Source organism: Gossypium hirsutum, chromosome D05, assembly GCF_007990345.1.
Source record: "Gossypium hirsutum isolate 1008001.06 chromosome D05, Gossypium_hirsutum_v2.1, whole genome shotgun sequence".
Classification (NCBI taxonomy): domain Eukaryota; kingdom Viridiplantae; phylum Streptophyta; class Magnoliopsida; order Malvales; family Malvaceae; genus Gossypium; species Gossypium hirsutum.
In genome coordinates, this window is record NC_053441.1 from 17,504,527 (window position 1) to 17,522,402 (window position 17,876).

The 17,876-nt window shown below is 36.8% G+C and overlaps 2 protein-coding genes and 1 pseudogene across 8 annotated transcripts; all 3 read left to right on the plus strand.

Annotated features, from left to right (window-relative positions):
* The first annotated feature begins 322 nt into the window (after positions 1 to 322).
* Positions 323 to 6,639, plus strand: LOC107905428 (DUF21 domain-containing protein At1g47330). Of its 4 annotated transcripts, none has more exons than XM_016832086.2 (13): positions 323 to 510; positions 1,848 to 2,136; positions 2,757 to 2,833; positions 2,914 to 2,997; positions 3,083 to 3,196; positions 3,375 to 3,461; positions 3,561 to 3,700; positions 3,791 to 3,878; positions 4,777 to 4,850; positions 5,058 to 5,245; positions 5,408 to 5,667; positions 5,881 to 5,927; positions 6,149 to 6,639. In XM_016832086.2, exons 2-13 carry the CDS (start codon positions 1,959 to 1,961, stop codon positions 6,255 to 6,257), a joined length of 1,446 nt encoding a protein of 481 aa, XP_016687575.1. In that variant the 5' UTR covers positions 323 to 510; positions 1,848 to 1,958; the 3' UTR covers positions 6,258 to 6,639. The 4 variants fall into 4 exon arrangements, with proteins under 4 accessions (XP_016687575.1, XP_016687574.1, XP_040950010.1 ...); XM_016832085.2 differs by lacking the exon at positions 323 to 510 and adding an exon at positions 615 to 1,497; XM_016832084.2 differs by lacking the exon at positions 323 to 510 and adding an exon at positions 1,526 to 1,748.
* A 1,429-nt stretch (positions 6,640 to 8,068) lies between these two features.
* Positions 8,069 to 12,885, plus strand: LOC107905426 (probable methyltransferase PMT28). 4 transcript variants are annotated; one of them, XM_016832082.2, is made up of 8 exons: positions 8,069 to 9,572; positions 9,656 to 9,805; positions 10,493 to 10,763; positions 10,870 to 10,962; positions 11,348 to 11,522; positions 11,718 to 11,960; positions 12,068 to 12,262; positions 12,379 to 12,885. In XM_016832082.2, the coding sequence occupies exons 1-8, from the start codon at positions 8,721 to 8,723 to the stop codon at positions 12,575 to 12,577; spliced, it is 2,178 nt and encodes a 725-aa protein (XP_016687571.1). In that variant the 5' UTR covers positions 8,069 to 8,720; the 3' UTR covers positions 12,578 to 12,885. The 4 variants fall into 4 exon arrangements, with proteins under 4 accessions (XP_016687571.1, XP_016687570.1, XP_016687572.1 ...); XM_016832083.2 differs by having other exon boundaries at positions 8,240 to 9,572; positions 12,344 to 12,885; XM_016832081.2 differs by having other exon boundaries at positions 12,068 to 12,885.
* A 1,119-nt stretch (positions 12,886 to 14,004) lies between these two features.
* On the plus strand, positions 14,005 to 16,533 carry LOC107902643 (S-adenosyl-L-methionine-dependent tRNA 4-demethylwyosine synthase-like; annotated as a pseudogene).
* The last annotated feature ends 1,343 nt before the right edge of the window (positions 16,534 to 17,876 follow it).

The following is a 17,876-nucleotide window of genomic DNA, read 5'->3' on the forward strand; positions in this document are numbered from 1 at the left end:
TGAAAAAAGTAATATTATACTTTTTACACCAACCAACTTATCAGTTAACACTTGTCTTTAACCTCTTAATTAATGTAATTATAATTTAAAAATAGGGTAAATTCCCTTATTATTCACCTTAAAATAAGATATTTCTATTTTGATAATTTTAAATTTATTTTATTAATATTTTTTTCAGAATGATCACTTAATTTTTATCTCACTACCAGGCAGCTGATCAAGAATGCCAAATCAGCCAAATTTCTATATATTATCCACGTAATTAAAAAGTTAAATTCCGCTAGATTTAAACAATGTAAAACAACATTTGGGTTATAGGAAAACGACATGCCCAAACAATTCTCTTTCTCCCTCAGACACTTATCAGAGGCCTCGCCAATGATAAAATTGATGAACTTCGACGTGTCACGGGCCGCAATTCAAAGCATATGACCATCGCACCAAATGTATCTAATGGAGGTTTATTGTGTAGATGGAGATCATAGGATATAATTAATCTCGTCCATCGAGGTAAAGGTTGCTTCTTTTGCATAAATCGTTTATTAAGAAACTCTTATTTGATTAAAGGCTGACTTAGATAAATTTAGACAAATTAGACGAACAAATCACCTAAGGCTTGGATGAACAGATCGCCTAACTCCGATCGCAAGATAAAAGATCTAACCCGTCGGAGATGTACATTCTTACCCTGTCTCTTTGGCTTCTTTGGATATTTTTGCATTGACGGGGAGGGATTTTTTTTCATTATGCGATTCGCATTAGCTATGGGGAGGAATCGATCTTGTTCTTTAGAAGAATTGTCAGAGGTGCTTCCGGACAATAGGCTGCCGACGGGGCTGGTTTGGTTTCTTTTCCCAGTCATGGAAAATTAAAAAAAGTCTTAAAACAGTGAATCTTCACCATCGAAGTTTTGTTATTCAATGTTCCATCTGAAACAAAAGTTAAAACTAAGACAAAAACAAATCATCCATCATTGTCTTCATACCCATTTTTTCCCAACAATCAAAAAGATTTTTTTTTAAAAAGGAAGAAGAAAAAATAAAATTTTGAAACCATAACAGCAACAGCACTAGCCCAGAGATGTTTGGTGGTATTCAAAACACTTGATCCTTTCTTCCCTTTCTCCTCTTCAGCCATTTCCACCGCTTCTAAATTGTTATCCCCGTTTTGCCCCCAATCTTCTCCTGATTCCCCAACATACCCTTCCTCCCTCGACAAACTCGCCTATAAAACCCAGCCCCCTTTGCCACCACCTCTCCTCGACTTCACAGGACGCTGAGTCTGACCACTAGAAAAACAAGAAACCGAACACACATTTTCATTTTTATCAACAAAACATTTCTGGGTCTTTACTGAAATGAGGAAGGAACTATTTTGTTGCTAAGAAACAAGCCACCATGTCGTGAGGCCCTGATCAACCATTTGTGAGCTTTGAAATGAAGAAATGGAACTTGAGCTTAAATTCGAGCTCTGGATGGGTGTTTGTTTTTAACTGCGGTACTTTTAGTTTTACTCTGTTTTATTGGGTTTGTTCCGATAAATAAGTTGAGAAATTCAAAAAAAAATTAAAAAATTTAGAGATATTAAAATATAAATGACTCTATTTTAATGTAACTAATGAGTTTACCTTCAAAAAAAAAGTGAGCCCAGAGAGACTGCTGGTTAAAACGTAAGCAAATCGAAGCTGCAGAGATACGTAATAAAGGGGACAAAAGCCTATGAATTCCCTAATTCAGCAACACAAAGCAGTAGTAAACTAATCCTTACACTACACGTGAGCAAATTATTTATTTGGTCCGCTCAAATTTCCACTCTTTTTTTTTTTTGTCTCTCCGATCATTTGGAAGGACAAAGCAACAGACAAACTTCCGGCTGTTCTACAGAATCCTGATTGCTATTTCAAAGAGAGCTAATAAAACAACACTAAACAAACAGAGAGAAAAGGGCGAACAGAAAGGATGGCTTCAGACGTTCCTTGTTGCGGGGTTGAATTCTCGTTGTATCTGCTCATAATTGCGGGGTTGGTATGTTTTGCTGGGTTGATGGCTGGGCTAACACTTGGACTTATGTCTCTGGGTCTCGTGGACCTTGAAGTCCTCATCAAGTCTGGCCGTCCTCAAGATCGTACCCATGCCGGTAACCTTCTCTCCTTACTTTCTCATTTTTAATGAGTTATTGACTGGAATATCTGTACTTCGTCATTTGATTTTGTCAATTCAGTTAATTCGGGTATAGCTGGTTATTGCGGGGTTTTAATACTGTTGTATCGAATAGCTTGTCGGTGCTTTGAATAGGGATGCTTTGGTTGGTCTACTAAGCTATCAATGTAAGGGCTTGATCATATATAGTTTATGTTTAGAATCTTTAGATAGTTAAAAGCCAAAAAAAAAAGGTTTAATTAGCTTTTGGAATTGAGTCCACTCACCGAGTTCTGTTACTCGGTTCCTACTTCCTACTACGATAGGTTTATTGCATGGCGTTGATGCCGAAGTGAGGCGGCCGGTTACTGACTTCAGGGTTTCTTAAAGGCTCTGTCTTGGTTGTTATTTTGTTGTTTGCTTTTGACTGTATTCTAGATTCTGGAAGAAGAAAAAAAGAATAGTAAAAGTAAATTAGTCAATAAACAAAGCAACAATCAGTTCCATGTAGAATTGGGTTTTATTTAGCATGTTAGCTGATCTATTACAAGAAGGTGAGAACTTTATGGCCTTTTTTACAATAATAACTTTCGTTTTGTTTTGTTTTCTCTTTGGCAGCAAAGATATTTCCTGTGGTAAAAAATCAGCATCTTCTGCTATGTACTCTATTGATTGGAAACTCCTTGGCAATGGAGGTTAATGCTCTAAATGATCATTATCGGTTTCTCTCTTCAATGTTGTTGCTTGTTTCCTAACTTATTTTCCTTCTATGCAGACTCTTCCCATTTTTTTGGACAAGCTTGTGCCTCCGTGGGCTGCAATTCTGATATCAGTGACTCTGATCCTCTTGTTTGGAGAGGTTGGTTGTTAATGGATTGAGCTTGCTATCTTTAGGAGGAAGTTGCAGTAGTCTTGCTAAAATATGTTTTTATGTCTGACTGCAGATATTGCCCCAAGCCATTTGCACTCGTTATGGCTTGAAAGTCGGAGCGATAATGGCACCTCTTGTCCGTGTTCTTCTTTTTCTTTTCTTTCCAATTTCTTATCCAATTAGCAAGGTATAGTCATCTACAAATTTTTCTATTATGCTGTTAGGAATATCGGTATTTGCTGTATATTGTGCTCTTAATAAGTTGTTACTAGATGTAGTTGAATTTGGCAACTAAATTGCTAGTATTATACTAGAAACCGGGTTTATATTTTATATTCTCTCAATTAATATCATGTACTTTCCAGATTTTGGACTGGATGTTGGGTAAGGGACACGCTGCCCTCCTTCGGAGAGCAGAGCTAAAGACTTTTGTGGATTTTCATGGCAATGAGGTACTATATATATGTTTAAAACCGCTGGTTTATGTTTGAATGTTTTATGCAGTCCTTGGCTTTTCTTTATATGTCATTATATATATGCTCTTTTTTTAGGCTGGGAAAGGTGGTGATCTGACTCATGATGAGACGACTATCATTGCCGGGGCACTTGAAATGACCGAAAAGACTGCCAAAGTTGCCATGACGCCAATATCAAACGCATTTTCCCTTGATCTGGATACCATTCTTGATTCGTGGGTTTGTGGATCCCAGTGAATTGCTAACAGGATTTACCACTCTACCTATGCTCTAAGCTTTTCTCTCTCTTTCTCTTTGCAAATCAGGGAAACGCTGAATAAAGTAATGGCAGTGGGTCATAGCAGAGTTCCAGTGTATTATGGAAACCCAACAAATATAATTGGACTTGTTCTGGTAATTTCCTTTCTCCGCACAAGCTATCATTTTATGATAGTTTCTTGCTAGGATACTTTACACTTATTTGCCAGCTATTCACTTCTGTTCCACGGTCATATGAGACCTTGCCTCCCATTCTGTCTTTGTTTCTGAAAAACTTTTGACGGAAATCTCTCCTTTATTTTTTTGTTGCGATTCTTTTGACAAAATGATGAATAAGGTAAGAACAATGGCAGGGAGTTCCAGTGACATGACTAATAGCCATTGGTAATCAAATGTGATTTTCTTGACCTAAAAGCTTATGACATAATGACCAAGCCCAATAGATGTATGCAATCAAAATTTAGAACTGAGCTACTATTTCTTGTTTATTTTGCTGGTAAAACCTTGGATTCTTTTTGGCCATGTAAAACCTTGGAGTTAGAGAATGCTAAGATGCACCTTTGGGGCGTTGCTGAATGCTATGAGTATCACGTTAGCTGTGCTGTTATCTGTCCTAAAAATACCTTGTTCTTTGCTTGCCTTCTCTTATTCCTTTAAGACACTCTAATAGGTACAACTTGAAACCTTTGTTTAAACAGTTATCAGCTCACCCATTGTGTATTTATCCTATTCCTATCTTGGGTATTATTTTGGAAATAGTTTGTGTTTGTACCATTCATAATGCATGTTACTGATTTCTGTCACTTGAAAACTTTGTATCAAATTCCTACTAGCTCCTGCAAGGATGCACTTCACTTCCATTGCTGCCTTTTTGTCTAATAGTTCCCAAAAAAGCAATTCCTTCCATTTTAAGATCATTTCTATAATATTATTTATATTGGTTATCTCCCGCATGTCTTTATTCGAATTTATTTTATGTTTTCCTCTCTTTAATTAGTGCATTCTTCTTCTGGGTTTGGCTTGAAATATGTAGGTTAAAAATCTGTTAACAATTGATTCAGAAGGTCCAGTTCCTTTGAGAAATATGATAATAAGAAAAATCCCACGGTACAGTATCTCATCTTTCTGCTATAGCATAACCTTTTAGTATCTAAATAGGTGGAAAAGAGATGAGGACACGAAATTTAACAATGGATATGCATGTCCCTTTGGAATATTCATAATCAGCTTCAGTCGGTTTAGTTGTTGTTTTTGTTTCCTTACAACAAGAAAGAAGTAAAATCTATTCTTCTATTATTCTTGTTCACTGTACAGGGTGCCAGAGGACATGCCACTATATGATATTCTTAATGAATTCCAAAAAGGTCACAGCCACATTGCTGTGGTATACAAGGATCTAAATGAGAGTGAAGAATCTGTGAAGAAAGGTAAAGATGGTGAACGACTTGAGTTTAAGGACAGCTGTAAGAAGCGAAGAGGTGAACCCGAGACATCAAGAAAAGGTGAGTATATATGTACTAGGATAGTAATTGCTCTAAACAAATTTTTTTAGCATATTGTTACACACCACAAGTACCTTTCTTTCTTGGTTAAGTATACCTTCATTAGGTTGACTGATCTTGTTCTTTTGAAGTAAAATATCACCGACCTTCATGCATTTCCAGATGATCGTGAGGTTGCCTTAAGTGCCCTAAAATCAGGGCATAAGTCGGACTCGCAAGATGTTCAGACACTTGTGACTAACAGTGATGGAGGTCAGCAGACAAAGAAGAGTCCACCAACTACTCCTGCATTTAAGAAACGACACAGAGGTTGCTCATACTGTATATTGGACATTGAAAACACTCCTATTCCTGAGTTTCCATCAAATGAAGAGGTTGTTGGTGTTATCACCATGGAGGATGTTATTGAAGAACTGCTTCAGGTAAATCTCTTGCAATCATGCATTCTGGGGGTAATGAAGAGACCAACCATCTTTGGGACCTTCATATTACTTCTCCCTTCCCCATGGTGTAATGATATTAATCTTTTTACCTCTGGTGGTGGCTTGATAGCTTGGAACAACTATTTCCAGTATGCTAAAAAGCTTTATGGGAATTACATGTTAATCTCTTTTGTCAATGCTTGCTTCTGACAGGAGGAGATATTAGACGAGACCGATGAGTACGTCAATATCCACAACAGGTAAATTTTCACCATTTCTCTATGTCCATCTGGTATGTATCTTGTTAAAGTCAATGTCATAGCATGTGGATCATGCTAGCCAGTTAACTTCAGTCACCTTCATGTAGCAGAGTATGGTTCTGATTTCAGCTCTAGCGCCGTGAAAGATATTTTTGTTTTTTGAAAATGGAAAGATTAAAGAGATTTAGTTCCCAAGAGTTCTGACCATGTGTCCCATGCAGGATAAAGATCAATATGCACACATCTAAGGAAAATGCTCATCGTTTGAATTCAACACAACCTCCTGCGACTGGCAGCGGCATCCCTTCCTCCGGTATCACCAGTTCATGAGAGAAATCTTTCTCAACTTTCCCTCATGCCAACCGTTTCACATTGAGCTCCAGCAGAAAGACTCGTTAAAGGATAGGTGAAACCTCAGCATTTTTTCTTCTTTTTTTTCTGTAGGACATGATAATTAAATATAGACTTAAGAAAAAAATATATGAGCTAAGGTTTAGCTACTTGATAAGAACGAATGACGGACCCTACTTTAGTTTTAGACGGAGTGCCTGCAGGATACGTGAAATCGCATACAGAACAGATGCTTTTCTTTTAGTTTAATGGATGAAAACACCATTTGAGGTCATCCAATATAGATAGATGGTGATTGTTTTATGTAAAATCTGCTTGGAATTATATGCTACATTCATATCAAAGCAATTTACGAACGAAATCGATACTCTTTTCTTGAAGAGAATTGCATGAAGATTGCAATTTACGGAAGACAATGTGGAACCGATTTCAAGAAGATAATCAAGTCATATCCCTTATCTTAATCCTAAAGTGTCGGTCAAATACCAATGCTCTTTGAGATTTTTCTTTTGGTTTTGGATATTTTGCTTTAGAGTTTGAACTTTGACCTAATAATCCAACATGGTTTAGAATATCAATACTACAAGGTCTTCATTTGAACGTCATCTTGCCCATTAATATACTCTCTACAGGGTTTTCATTTTCCCATTTATATTTCCTGAAAACAGATTGGGATTTTGACAAGTTGGCATGATTAATAATGGTCAGTTTTATTAAAATATGTTGTATTTTTAAAGGGGTAAACTACAAAAATAGTCACTTTTGTTTACCTCAAATTACATTTTAGTCACTTATGTTTAAAATGTTACATTTTAGTTACTTATGTTATCGTTTTGTTACGAAGCGGTCACACTACTGTTAAAATTCGTTACCTCCCTAACGGAAGTCGTATGTGGCAGTCCAAATGGGTTTTAAATGCCAACTTGGATGTCTAGTTGTTGGGATGAAAATAGGTTTTTAATTAAATAAAATTCAATTTGGACTGTTATGTAGGACATCTAAGTTGACAATTAAAACTCATTTGGACTACCACGTAGGACCGCTATTAGGGAGGTAACGGAGCTTAACGATAGAATGATCACTTCGTAACAAAACGATAACGTAAGTGACTAAAACGTAACATTTCAAATATAAGTAACTAAAATGTAATCTGAGACAAATAAAAGTGACTATTTTTATAGTTTACCAATTTTTAAAGAGTTCAAATTTTAATAATAATATTGAGGTAACAATTATAAATTTCGAAAATATTAATTTTACATATACTCTTATCAACTTTTGGAGACTACGTAAGATTGAGGGCCAACTGTCGGCAGTCTCTTGCAAGTGGACCGACGATCCAATTTGAGGGCCTTGCCTTGCTTGACGGCTCTCGAGTCTTTTTATCATTTCCAAGTCCAAAACAATTAGACTGTCAAAGACAAGAAATCACAGCTATGAAGGGTCATTCTGTTGAAAGCGCAATGACAATTCATTACTTTACACCGAAGCGACGAAGTTGGATGCCCTGCTTATCTTAACTGGACAACGTAATCTTTACAGTTTCCAAACACTTTTTCTTTTGTTAATATATCATTTAATATTTAAATTTATTTTTAATCTTTAATTTGATATCTGAATTTTTTTTAAATTAATATTTAAATTTATTTCAATATTTAAATTAAAATATAAAATTTTCAATTTTATACTTTAATTTTTTTATTTCAATTAAGTATTTAAATTTTTGTTCAATTAAATACATTTACTTAAACACATGTGTTAAATATATATTGATTTACGTATACAAGTATCAAATTAAAATTTAAAATCAAATTCGAGTGTTAAATAATATATTAACCATTTTTTTCCTTTCATTTTCTTGTTAGCTTCAAACATTTTCTCTCTTTTTTCTTTGGAAATTTGGAACTTTAATAATAGTTGTAGTAAAAAAAAAAAAAAGCCACTACCCTCTTTTCTGGATAACTTTGTGTTCTTAAAGTAAGATAAATTTATATATAAATTTGGTGGGTGGAATTTCAGTCTTTACCTTTAATTATTTTTCAATAGAACAAAAGCTAAAAATATAAACGTCAGCTTTGCTTCACCCGTTTTCTAAATCTGGGTACTCCAAAATTTCAGTTCTTTGAAAGCTAATGCCTAATCTTTCAAAAAATAAAAAAACTTTATTAAAACCATTTTTTTTTCTTTCTTTCTCTTTCGTTATAATGCTTGCTTGAGGGTCCGAGGCTTTTAGTTTTTTAAAGCTCCACTTCAGATCTCGACAGATCTTATTTGCTTTCCTGAAGTTCTTTTTTTGTTTGTTACAAATATATACTTTTTGGTGGGCTTATTCTTTGTTTTTCTCCCATCTGAGTACTAGATTTCATTGTTTGGTGTGCTGTTTTGTTTCAAATTTGCTTACTTCAAGGAGCATTTATTGAGAGCTTTGAAAAACAGGAGGACATGGCTTTGGCTCGGTTTGGTCGACAAGTTAAGCGCCAGCATGGGGTTTGTGTGAAGATGACGGCAGTGGCAATCTTGGGTCTTTGTTTTATTTTTGTTTGGTCTATGTTTTCTTCTCCTTCTAATTCTGTTACTGTTCAAAGGGAGAGCTTTGATGACATCGCTGAACCTGTAGCTTCAAGCACAATGGTAAGCAAATCTAAAGGAAAAGATATAGAAAAACATGATGCAAATGGCAACAAAAAGAAGGTTGAATCTAGTTTAAAGGAAAAAGATGAGAAAAAGGTTAATGGGTCTTTGCCTTTACCTGCTCATGAACATAAATCTGGGAAAAAGAATGAGAAACATGTTTCAAAGAGGAAAAAAGACAAGGTTAAGTCAAAGTTATCCAACAAAGTATCAAAAGAAAATCAAGAGAATCAGGAGCAGGAAGAATCTCAGGGTGAAGAAGCCGAGAAGGAGAATGAAGATGAGGAAGAAGTGGTAGTGGATGACAAGGAAGAAGGATTAGATGGTGAAAGTGAAGAAAAGGGGGAGATGGAAGGTGATGCTGACGTGGATGAATCAGTAGATCAAGAGACACAGGAGAAGGCGGAAAATGAGAATGAAGGGAAGAAGAGAAAGATCAAAGGTCCGGTTTTCGATCCGAAAGCACATTATAGTTGGAAACAATGTAGCACAAGGAGCAAGCATAATTATATCCCATGTATTGATGTTGAAAGTGGCTTCACAAGGCTGCACGGCTATAGGCATAGAGAGAGGACTTGCCCGAAAGCTCCTCCAATGTGTCTTGTTCCCCTTCCCCATGATGGTTATGATTCTCCCGTGCACTGGCCTGAGAGCAAATTGAAGGTAAATATATAGAGTGTGGTTAATTTGACTTTATGCTGATGCATTTTGAGTTCTGATGCTGCAATAATCTAATTGTTTTGCAGGTATTGTACAAGAATGTGGGTCATCCAAAGCTAGCAGCGTACATGAAGAACCATAATTGGTTGATTAAATCTGGGGAATATTTAATGTTCCCTCAGAACCAATCTGAATTCAAGGGTGGAGTTGTTCACTACCTTGAATCCATTGAAGAGGTGAGCCTTTATTTTAGCATGTTTTAATGAAATTTTATGGATTATCTGCACTTCCTTAAGTTCCAGCCTTCGATAGATATTAAGAACCATTCATTAGTAGAGCATAAATTTACTGGATAAGAGATCATTCTGTCGTTGTCACTATATAATAACTTTGTTATCATATTCGAAGTGGACTTAGCCTACCTCTTGTTTGTGTTTAACATCTAATGTCATGGCCAATATAGGAAATGGCAAAGCTAAGTGAAAATCATCTCAGGGAAAACTTTTCTTGGATTGCATCTCCTACCTATGATTGCAATGAAGGATAAGAAATTTGTGTAGAAAATATTTTTGGGCTTCTATTAAAACAAATATAGTAATAGAGCAAAGTATGGTATATACAATGCTTTTGCATTGCTCATTTATTTACTGCACATGCATAATGGAAATTGAACTAGTATTCTTGTGTTCAATGAATATCGTGAACACCTTTTTCTTCCTGATTTCGTTTTGCCCTCTGAAAAACATGCCTGTTAACTTTGCACTTACCTAACCAAAAATGATATTTCTCAAGTTCCTTCTGCCTAAATTGTTCTCATTGATTTCTTGGTATAGAAAGTGAGCTTCACTGTTTAGCCAGAGAACCTTTATGTTGCAATTGTTTCCTCATTTAGCATTTTTAAAGTTTTGGGTGGATTTTCTTAGATGGTACCAGATATTGAATGGGGAAAGAATATACGCGTAGTGCTGGACGTTGGATGCTCAGATTCAAGCTTTGTGGCCTCTCTTCTTGATAAGGATGTATTAACATTGTCACTGGGCTTGAAAGATGATCTTGTCGACCTAGCACAGGTTTCCCTTGAACGCGGTTTTGCTACGTTTGTTAGCCCATTTGCAAGAAGAAGACTTCCTTTTCCCAGTGGAGTTTTTGATGCTATTCATTGTGGTCGATGTACAATTCCCTGGCATGCCCATGGTACTTGTTCCCTTCTTTTGTTGTCCTGTAAATTTTATTTCATGTTTTAAGTCTCATCGTTATTTGATAATATGAAACCTGCTTTTTATTTATTTATTTATTTCAGAGGGTAAGCTTCTTCTAGAGATAAATAGGATTTTGAGGCCTGGTGGATACTTTATTTTGTCAACTAAACACGACAGCATCGAGGAGGAAAATGGTTAGGCCTCGTCTTTTCTTTTTTACTGTTTATTATGTTTTGAATACAGGAATAATGTTGCCATATGCCTTCCCTTGAAAATTATTCTGTCAATGCATACCAAATATGAACATAGGATTTTTACCACCTTGACTTCTTTGTAATAGTCATGGAATTTATTGAGTGTCTTCTGTTGGATTTCACTTTCTGTGTGGTAGAAGATTTTGTTAACTACATAGAACATCGGTGAATCCTGCTGCTATATTATGGTTGGTCTATCTGCCACTCTCAAAGTTTTTGACGCTTTCGGTTTTCATATTTAGTGCTTGATTATTAATCTACAAAAAGGAATTTCTCTTTTGCTTTATACTATGATATTCTGATTTTAATGATATTTTTTTTCCAGCAATGAACACATTGACTTCTTCAATCTGTTGGAATATTCTGGCGCATAAAACCGATGATGTCAGTGAAGTGGGTGTTAAAATATATCAGAAGCCTGAATCCAATGATATATATGTGTTAAGGAGGAGGAGAAATCCACCTTTATGCAAGGAGAATGAAAATCCTGATGCTTCCTGGTAAGCTCAGATGTGATTGCTACACAAAGTGTATCTTTCAGTTTTAATGCTATGCAATTTCCTCCACTCGATTATATACTCATTTAACTGACCAATCCGAAATTGAGTTTTGGTGAAACGTAACCGTGTTTAACCTTCACATATTTGATAATTTAGACCTAATTTACTTGGTGGCTGTAAATGTTTTCCTGATAGGTATGTTCCAATGAAAACTTGCTTGCATACTGTTCCATCTGCAATTGAACAACATGGGACAGAGTGGCCCGAGGAATGGCCTAAGAGGCTCGAAACATATCCGGATTGGTTGAACAACAAAGAAAAAGCGATTGATGATACCAAGCACTGGAAAGATATTGTTGACAAGTCCTATCTTACTGGATTGGGCATCAACTGGTCAACTATCAGGAATGTGATGGACATGAAAGCCATCTATGGAGGGTATATTTATGGCACAACAAAATTCTTGGGATATTAAGGGTCCTCTCAGTTTTGCAAATATATTATGTATCATGGAATGATGTTCGAATGTATATGTTCTGAAACAGATTTGCTGCTGCACTTTTACAACAGAAAATTTGGGTGATGAACGTGGTCCCTGTCCATGCACCGGATACACTTCCCTTCATTTTTGAACGCGGACTCGTTGGCATCTACCACGATTGGTGCGAGCCTTTTGGGACTTACCCCAGATCGTATGACCTGTTGCACGCTGATCATTTTTTCTCCAGGCTAAAAAACAGGTTAGTAACCATTGAACTTTACTGTCATCTGTATAAAGATGTTTTGTCTGCACTCTTATCAATCTCATTGGTGGATTCGAGTCATTGTGCCACACCAAAAATATCATATTTTGCAGGTGTAAGCACCCTGTTTCAATTGTTGTTGAGATGGATCGTATTCTACGTCCTGGTGGTTGGGTGGTTGTGCGTGATAAGGTCGAGATACTTGATCCCCTAGAGGCAATTTTGAGAAGTTTACGTTGGGAGATCAGAATGACTTATTCTCAGAACAAGGAGGGTATCATATGTGCACAAAAGACCATATGGCGACCTTGACAATGACATCTCTCCATATTTGTACATTCACAAATTTCATGAAACACAATGCATTCTCTTCTTTTGCAGAAACATGATTTAGAAGCCTCCTTTGTGTTGTTCTTTACGTCCAGGCTCAATTGACGAACCATGAAGGGTCGCTGAGTATTCAAATTTTGCGAGATATTTGTAAATTAATCATCACATTAACACGGCTGATTCAATTTAATCTTCCCAAAGTTCATTTGTAAGAATACCTTATGGGGTTATTTGACACACTCTTGATTACCTTTCTATGTGAAAATACAAAATGATTTTTGCTGGTAAAACTGAGCTGCACAGGACTATTAGCAATTTGATCAAGTAGAATGCTTTAAATGTTGCAACCAGTATGATCAAACAGGGAATGCTGGTTAGCAAGGTTAGGCCTAGATATTGTAATTCTAACAAGCCCTATTGGAGGGTTAAAAATCATGATCTCTAAGTCCAATATGGCCCAATGATGCTTGTTCTTTAAGCCCAGAATCTTAACCGCAAATTGTGGTCTATTAAACCTAAACGTATATTCTGGTTTCAGCCCACGATCTCTTCGCTCGCCGCCGTCTTCCGCCAATTCACCACCGAGTTCATTCTCAACCGCGACGAGCGCTGCGGCGTCTACGTGCTCATTTCCCCTAAAACCCTCCAAAAACCCGAACCAAAAAAGGAAAACAGTAAATCCCAAGTCCCAACATGTCCCCATCCTCGCTCTCTACGCCTCACCCCCTTGGCAGTTCTCTCTGCCGCCACTTTTTACTTCCTATGCAAATACCGCCGCCGTCAAAAACCCCTTAAGCAACCACCTCTAAACCATAACCATAGAAAAGGCGAACTCTTCCTCATCAGCCAAACAGGAACATCCAAAGCCTTAGCCAAACGCTTCCTCAACCTCCTCTCTTCCAACATCTCCTTCGACCTCGTCCATCCCGAAAACTACTAGCCCGAGGGCCTCCCTATGGAATCCCTAATCGTTATAATTACTTCCACGTGGGAAGATGGAAACCCTCCTCAAAGTTCAAAATTCTTCTTCAATTGGCTTTACCGAAACCAGCACAGACTTCGCGCCAGGAATCTGTTACTCCCCTATTGTAAATTTGCCATCCTTTGATGCACATTATTGCTATTTTCCTTTCACACCTCAATTGGGAAGTAGTATTGACGAGGGCACAAGGCTCACTCTAGGCACTAAAACTCTTGTATTACGTTAGGCAGTGCAAAAAAAGAGCATTGGTCTGTGCGAAGTAAGGCGCCATACTATATGTGTGTCTTAGTGTTGTTAAGAGCCAGACAGCAAAAGTGTCTCCGGACCCTTTTGGGTCAGTCACATTTAAGTAGGTGCACACTGTACTTCGTGTTTGCAGCTGTAGACTGCAATTCATTTTTGTTAAACTTTTGAATTGAACAGATGCATGGAGGCTCCCCCTGGAGTGGCATCTGCTGATAATATGTTTTCTGCTGGAGGCACCATTCGAATCCTGTAGGAAAAAAGTTGGCAACGGAAGATGGATGATCCCTTAGAGATTTTCAATACTGCTGCTGACCTTCATACCGAGATGATTAACCAAATGAAAGGAGTTCCTGGTAAATGTCATATATTTCTTCTGATTATACCATCCCGTTTGGAATATGGGATTCATTGCAATTAACATTTTCTTTTACCAAGTTTGTGACACTGACAGTTTAGTCAATGCCCTTCTTACGTATCTCATAATCATTTAGTAATAATTGATAGGAATATAGGATTAGAATGTCCTCAAAATTTTTTTTTACAACTTAGATTCATGGACAGAGATTGCAGCATAGATCTTTCTATTTCATGCAGAGAAATTTACTCATTCTACCGTTGCAGGTGTTACACAAGAGCGACTGGTGGAAGGTCTATCCGCTAGGTACTGTGCCTTATCACTTGTTGGTGAACCAATTATGTATCTAGAGATTAGTATGTTTTTGGATGAGCTGCAGAAAAGGCGAATCTCTACACTTCTAGTCACTAATGTACAGTTCCCTGAAAGAAATTAAAATGGTGAAGCCTTTAACCAGGTTTGTTGCTTGTGAATTTATGTTAAGAAATTTATTTGATTAAATTGCTCTAGCCTAAAATTTAAAAGGTTAACTGCTCAAATTAGAGCTCAACGTTTTAGAGTTGCTCACATAAGTGCCAAACTTTTGAAAATGCTCATATAAGGGCCTAACCTGAATAAAAATGTTCAAATAAGGACTTTTCATGCACGTCAGCCCAATTTGAATAAAAATTAGGTGAATTCAAATGTATTTGGAATAAATATATGACAGTTGAATCAGATGTTGCTTGAAAATAAAAGAAAACAATAAAAACATAATTTGGGACCTGATATACGGCATTTAGGAAGTCCTTATTTGAGCACTTTCAAAAAGGTCTGGCTCTTATTTGAGCACTTCCCAAAAGTTTTGGCCATTACTTGAGCACTTTGAAAGGTTTGGCTTTCATTTGAGCACTTTTGTAAAGGTTAAGCCCTTATATAAGTATTTTGAAAGGTTTGGCCCTTATATGAGCAACCCCTAAAAGGTCGGGCTCCAATTTAAGCATTTAGCCAATTTAAAATGCTGTGCTCTTGATTAACCTAGTCAACTTATTTGGCTTGTGCAGTTATATGTGAGTGTAGATGCTGCAACAAAAGATAGCTCGAAGGCAATTGATAGGCCACTCTTTGGGGACTTCTGGGAAAGATTCATTGTTAGTATTTCATTCTTGAAAGCTTAGAAACTTGAGCTCAAACATTTACATGGGGACTGTGGAACGAACGTCCTCTTCAAACTTGAATGCATATTGATTTGATCTGGAACTTACCATGCTATGGAGGAAATATTGGCAGTTGCCTTAAATCTCAATTTGAAACATCTTTCTAACAGCCATTTTTTATGATTTTTCTTTGGCTGGCATGGCGTTACTGTTTTCTTATTGCTAAAATCTGTTTTTTTAGGATTCCTTGACAGCTCTCAAAGAAAAGCAACAACAAACTGTATATCGCTTGACTGTCGTGAAAGGGTGGAATAGAGAAGATGTAGATGTAAAAAGCATTGGGAAGCCTAGTTTTGTTGAAATCAAGACATACTGTGGATCGGAAGTCTTTTGCTCAGTCATGATGATCTTTTTTACAATTCTGCCACATCAAAGTTAACGGTGCAGAATGTGTCATGGCATTCTAATGTGAAGGTTTTCTCAGAGGCATTGAGTCTTAAAAGTGAAGGGGAGTATGAGGGTTTATGTGAACATGCACACTCATGCAGTGTCCTGTCAAAAACCAGAAAGGTCAAGGTCAATGTCCTATTGTACACATGGTTAGTAATGGCATCAGTATCGTCATTTGGAGTGTATCTGGAGTCATCCTTTTTTCTTGGTTTTAAACGTTGTTTCTCACTGATGGTTCAGGTGGCTTCAGGAAGACCTTTCAACAGCGAGGATTATATGGCTCTCACTCCATCCTGGGCCATCTATGGAGCCGAGGAAAGTAGATATTATCCCAATCAATCCTGGTACAGGAAAAAAGTGACATCAAAAGTGAAAAAGTTAAGTAATTCAGAATTATATCAGTATCGGGCAGCATAATCCATTTCGGGTTATCATTTTCTTTGCATTTTTACAGTTTTGCTTTATGTGGCTATGCTTACGGATAAAAAGTCTGATTCAAATGACAGTTTTCTGCCTGTAGCTTTATTGTAGTCATATTCTCTGAAAACAATTTTAACTTCAGCCATTTTAGTTGTAGAGCTCATGATGTAAGTGGCTCAATTATGTGTTTTTAGTACAAATGAGGTTAGAGTTTCAAATCTCAAGTAGTTAGATTTTACATTTATAGTTATATGAATTAAATTTAACTTTGGAGCGCAAAATCCATTTCTTAAATTTGATTCCAAGAATAGGGCATGTATTAATTGAATAATTGTCTGGTTTCTGCGGATGTTTTGGGTTCAAACATTTTTAGAACCGACCTTTGAAAATGGCAACATAATAACCAGTTGCCAACGGAAAAAAAAAACATCATTTTCAGAAGAAATTGAGGCCTTGTATGATAGACAATTTGACTGGACAGTACTCAGCAGCAGACTAATTAACCTACAAATTTATCTTACATTTGAGAGGTGGGGACATTTTCCTACTCAGAAATTTAAACCTAATGTTTTGTTCCTTTTGTCGGACTTCGACTTATGTTTTTTAAATTTAACTTCCCTAAGCATAAAAATGGCTAAATGGTCATTTTCCAGTCACATTATTTGGTAAAAGACGAATACAGATTACAGTGTATTAAAAGCCACTTCTTTGTTTATCAAGGTTGAATCAGGGAATGCTTTCTTTCTAAAAGCACTCCTTGCGCTCAAAGAGTCGGACTTTCACAATGCATGTGTATAAATCTTTGATTGAGATGTATATACAAGAAACCAGATTGGCAAATGTGGCCCTGAAAATGTTAAATCAAATCATTGAAACGTGTAGTTGGATGACAGCAAGATTGGTGTTGGATGACAAGCTCAGTCCTCTGCGCTGTGCAACATCTACCGCACTATAATATACTACTTGCTAGTTAACTTCTAATATATATCTTTCTGTTGTAAAAACAGTGACATCTCAGTTTCTCAACTCAGGCTTTGGGTTTTTGCATTTACAGACAATAATAAAGATAGAGATAAAAGAAAATTGCTGATAAAAAATTGGGCAACTTCAATCAAACAGTAGTGTTGCTTGAGATTTTCGGGTGGGGATTATTTATTCACTCAAACAACTTGTCAAAAGCTATGCAGAGGGTACAGATAAGGAGGGTCCTACTGGCAAGAGCGCGTCTGGGTGTGGCAAATGGCAAAACCTCTTCACTTCTTGCTGCGGCTACTTAGAAAAACTGTTTCTTGCAATAACTAGCCAACTGTTTTGACTTTTGTCAATCACTAGTGTCTCAAATTAAAATAAAACTCTCACGCGCCTTAATATCATTCGGGAATCACTTGCCACTCAAGTTTTCGTGGTAAAGAAAGAACACAGCAATAAAAGAGATTTGCCTGCTGCGCATTGAGTTGCTGTGGCTGTATTGTTGATATCAGGTGCTAATGTGTTGGCAGCAGTCTCTAGTTACTTTCTTGTTCACTGCAATTATGATTTATAAAGCAGAGCTGGCACTGGCACTGGCACTGGCACCGGCACCGGCACCGGCACCAGCAAAGTGCCTCGTATCTTCCCCACCTTCAGAATTTAATTCTGCTTTCAGCTTTCAACTTTACCCCCTCATTCAATGTCACCAAACATTAAAATTCC

Coding starts and splice junctions, on each gene's coding strand:
- LOC107905428 (XM_016832086.2), top strand. CDS start 1,959: ATGGCTTCAGACGTTCCTTGTTGCGGGGTTGAATTCTCGTTGTATCTG. Junction 2,137..2,756: donor TCAAGATCGTACCCATGCCG/GTAACCTTCTCT, acceptor TCTCTTTGGCAG/CAAAGATATTTCCTGTGGTA. Junction 5,246..5,407: donor ACCCGAGACATCAAGAAAAG/GTGAGTATATAT, acceptor ATGCATTTCCAG/ATGATCGTGAGGTTGCCTTA.
- LOC107905426 (XM_016832081.2), top strand. CDS start 8,721: ATGGCTTTGGCTCGGTTTGGTCGACAAGTTAAGCGCCAGCATGGGGTT. Junction 10,963..11,347: donor CAGCATCGAGGAGGAAAATG/GTTAGGCCTCGT, acceptor TTTTTTTTCCAG/CAATGAACACATTGACTTCT. Junction 11,961..12,067: donor ATGAAAGCCATCTATGGAGG/GTATATTTATGG, acceptor GTTCTGAAACAG/ATTTGCTGCTGCACTTTTAC.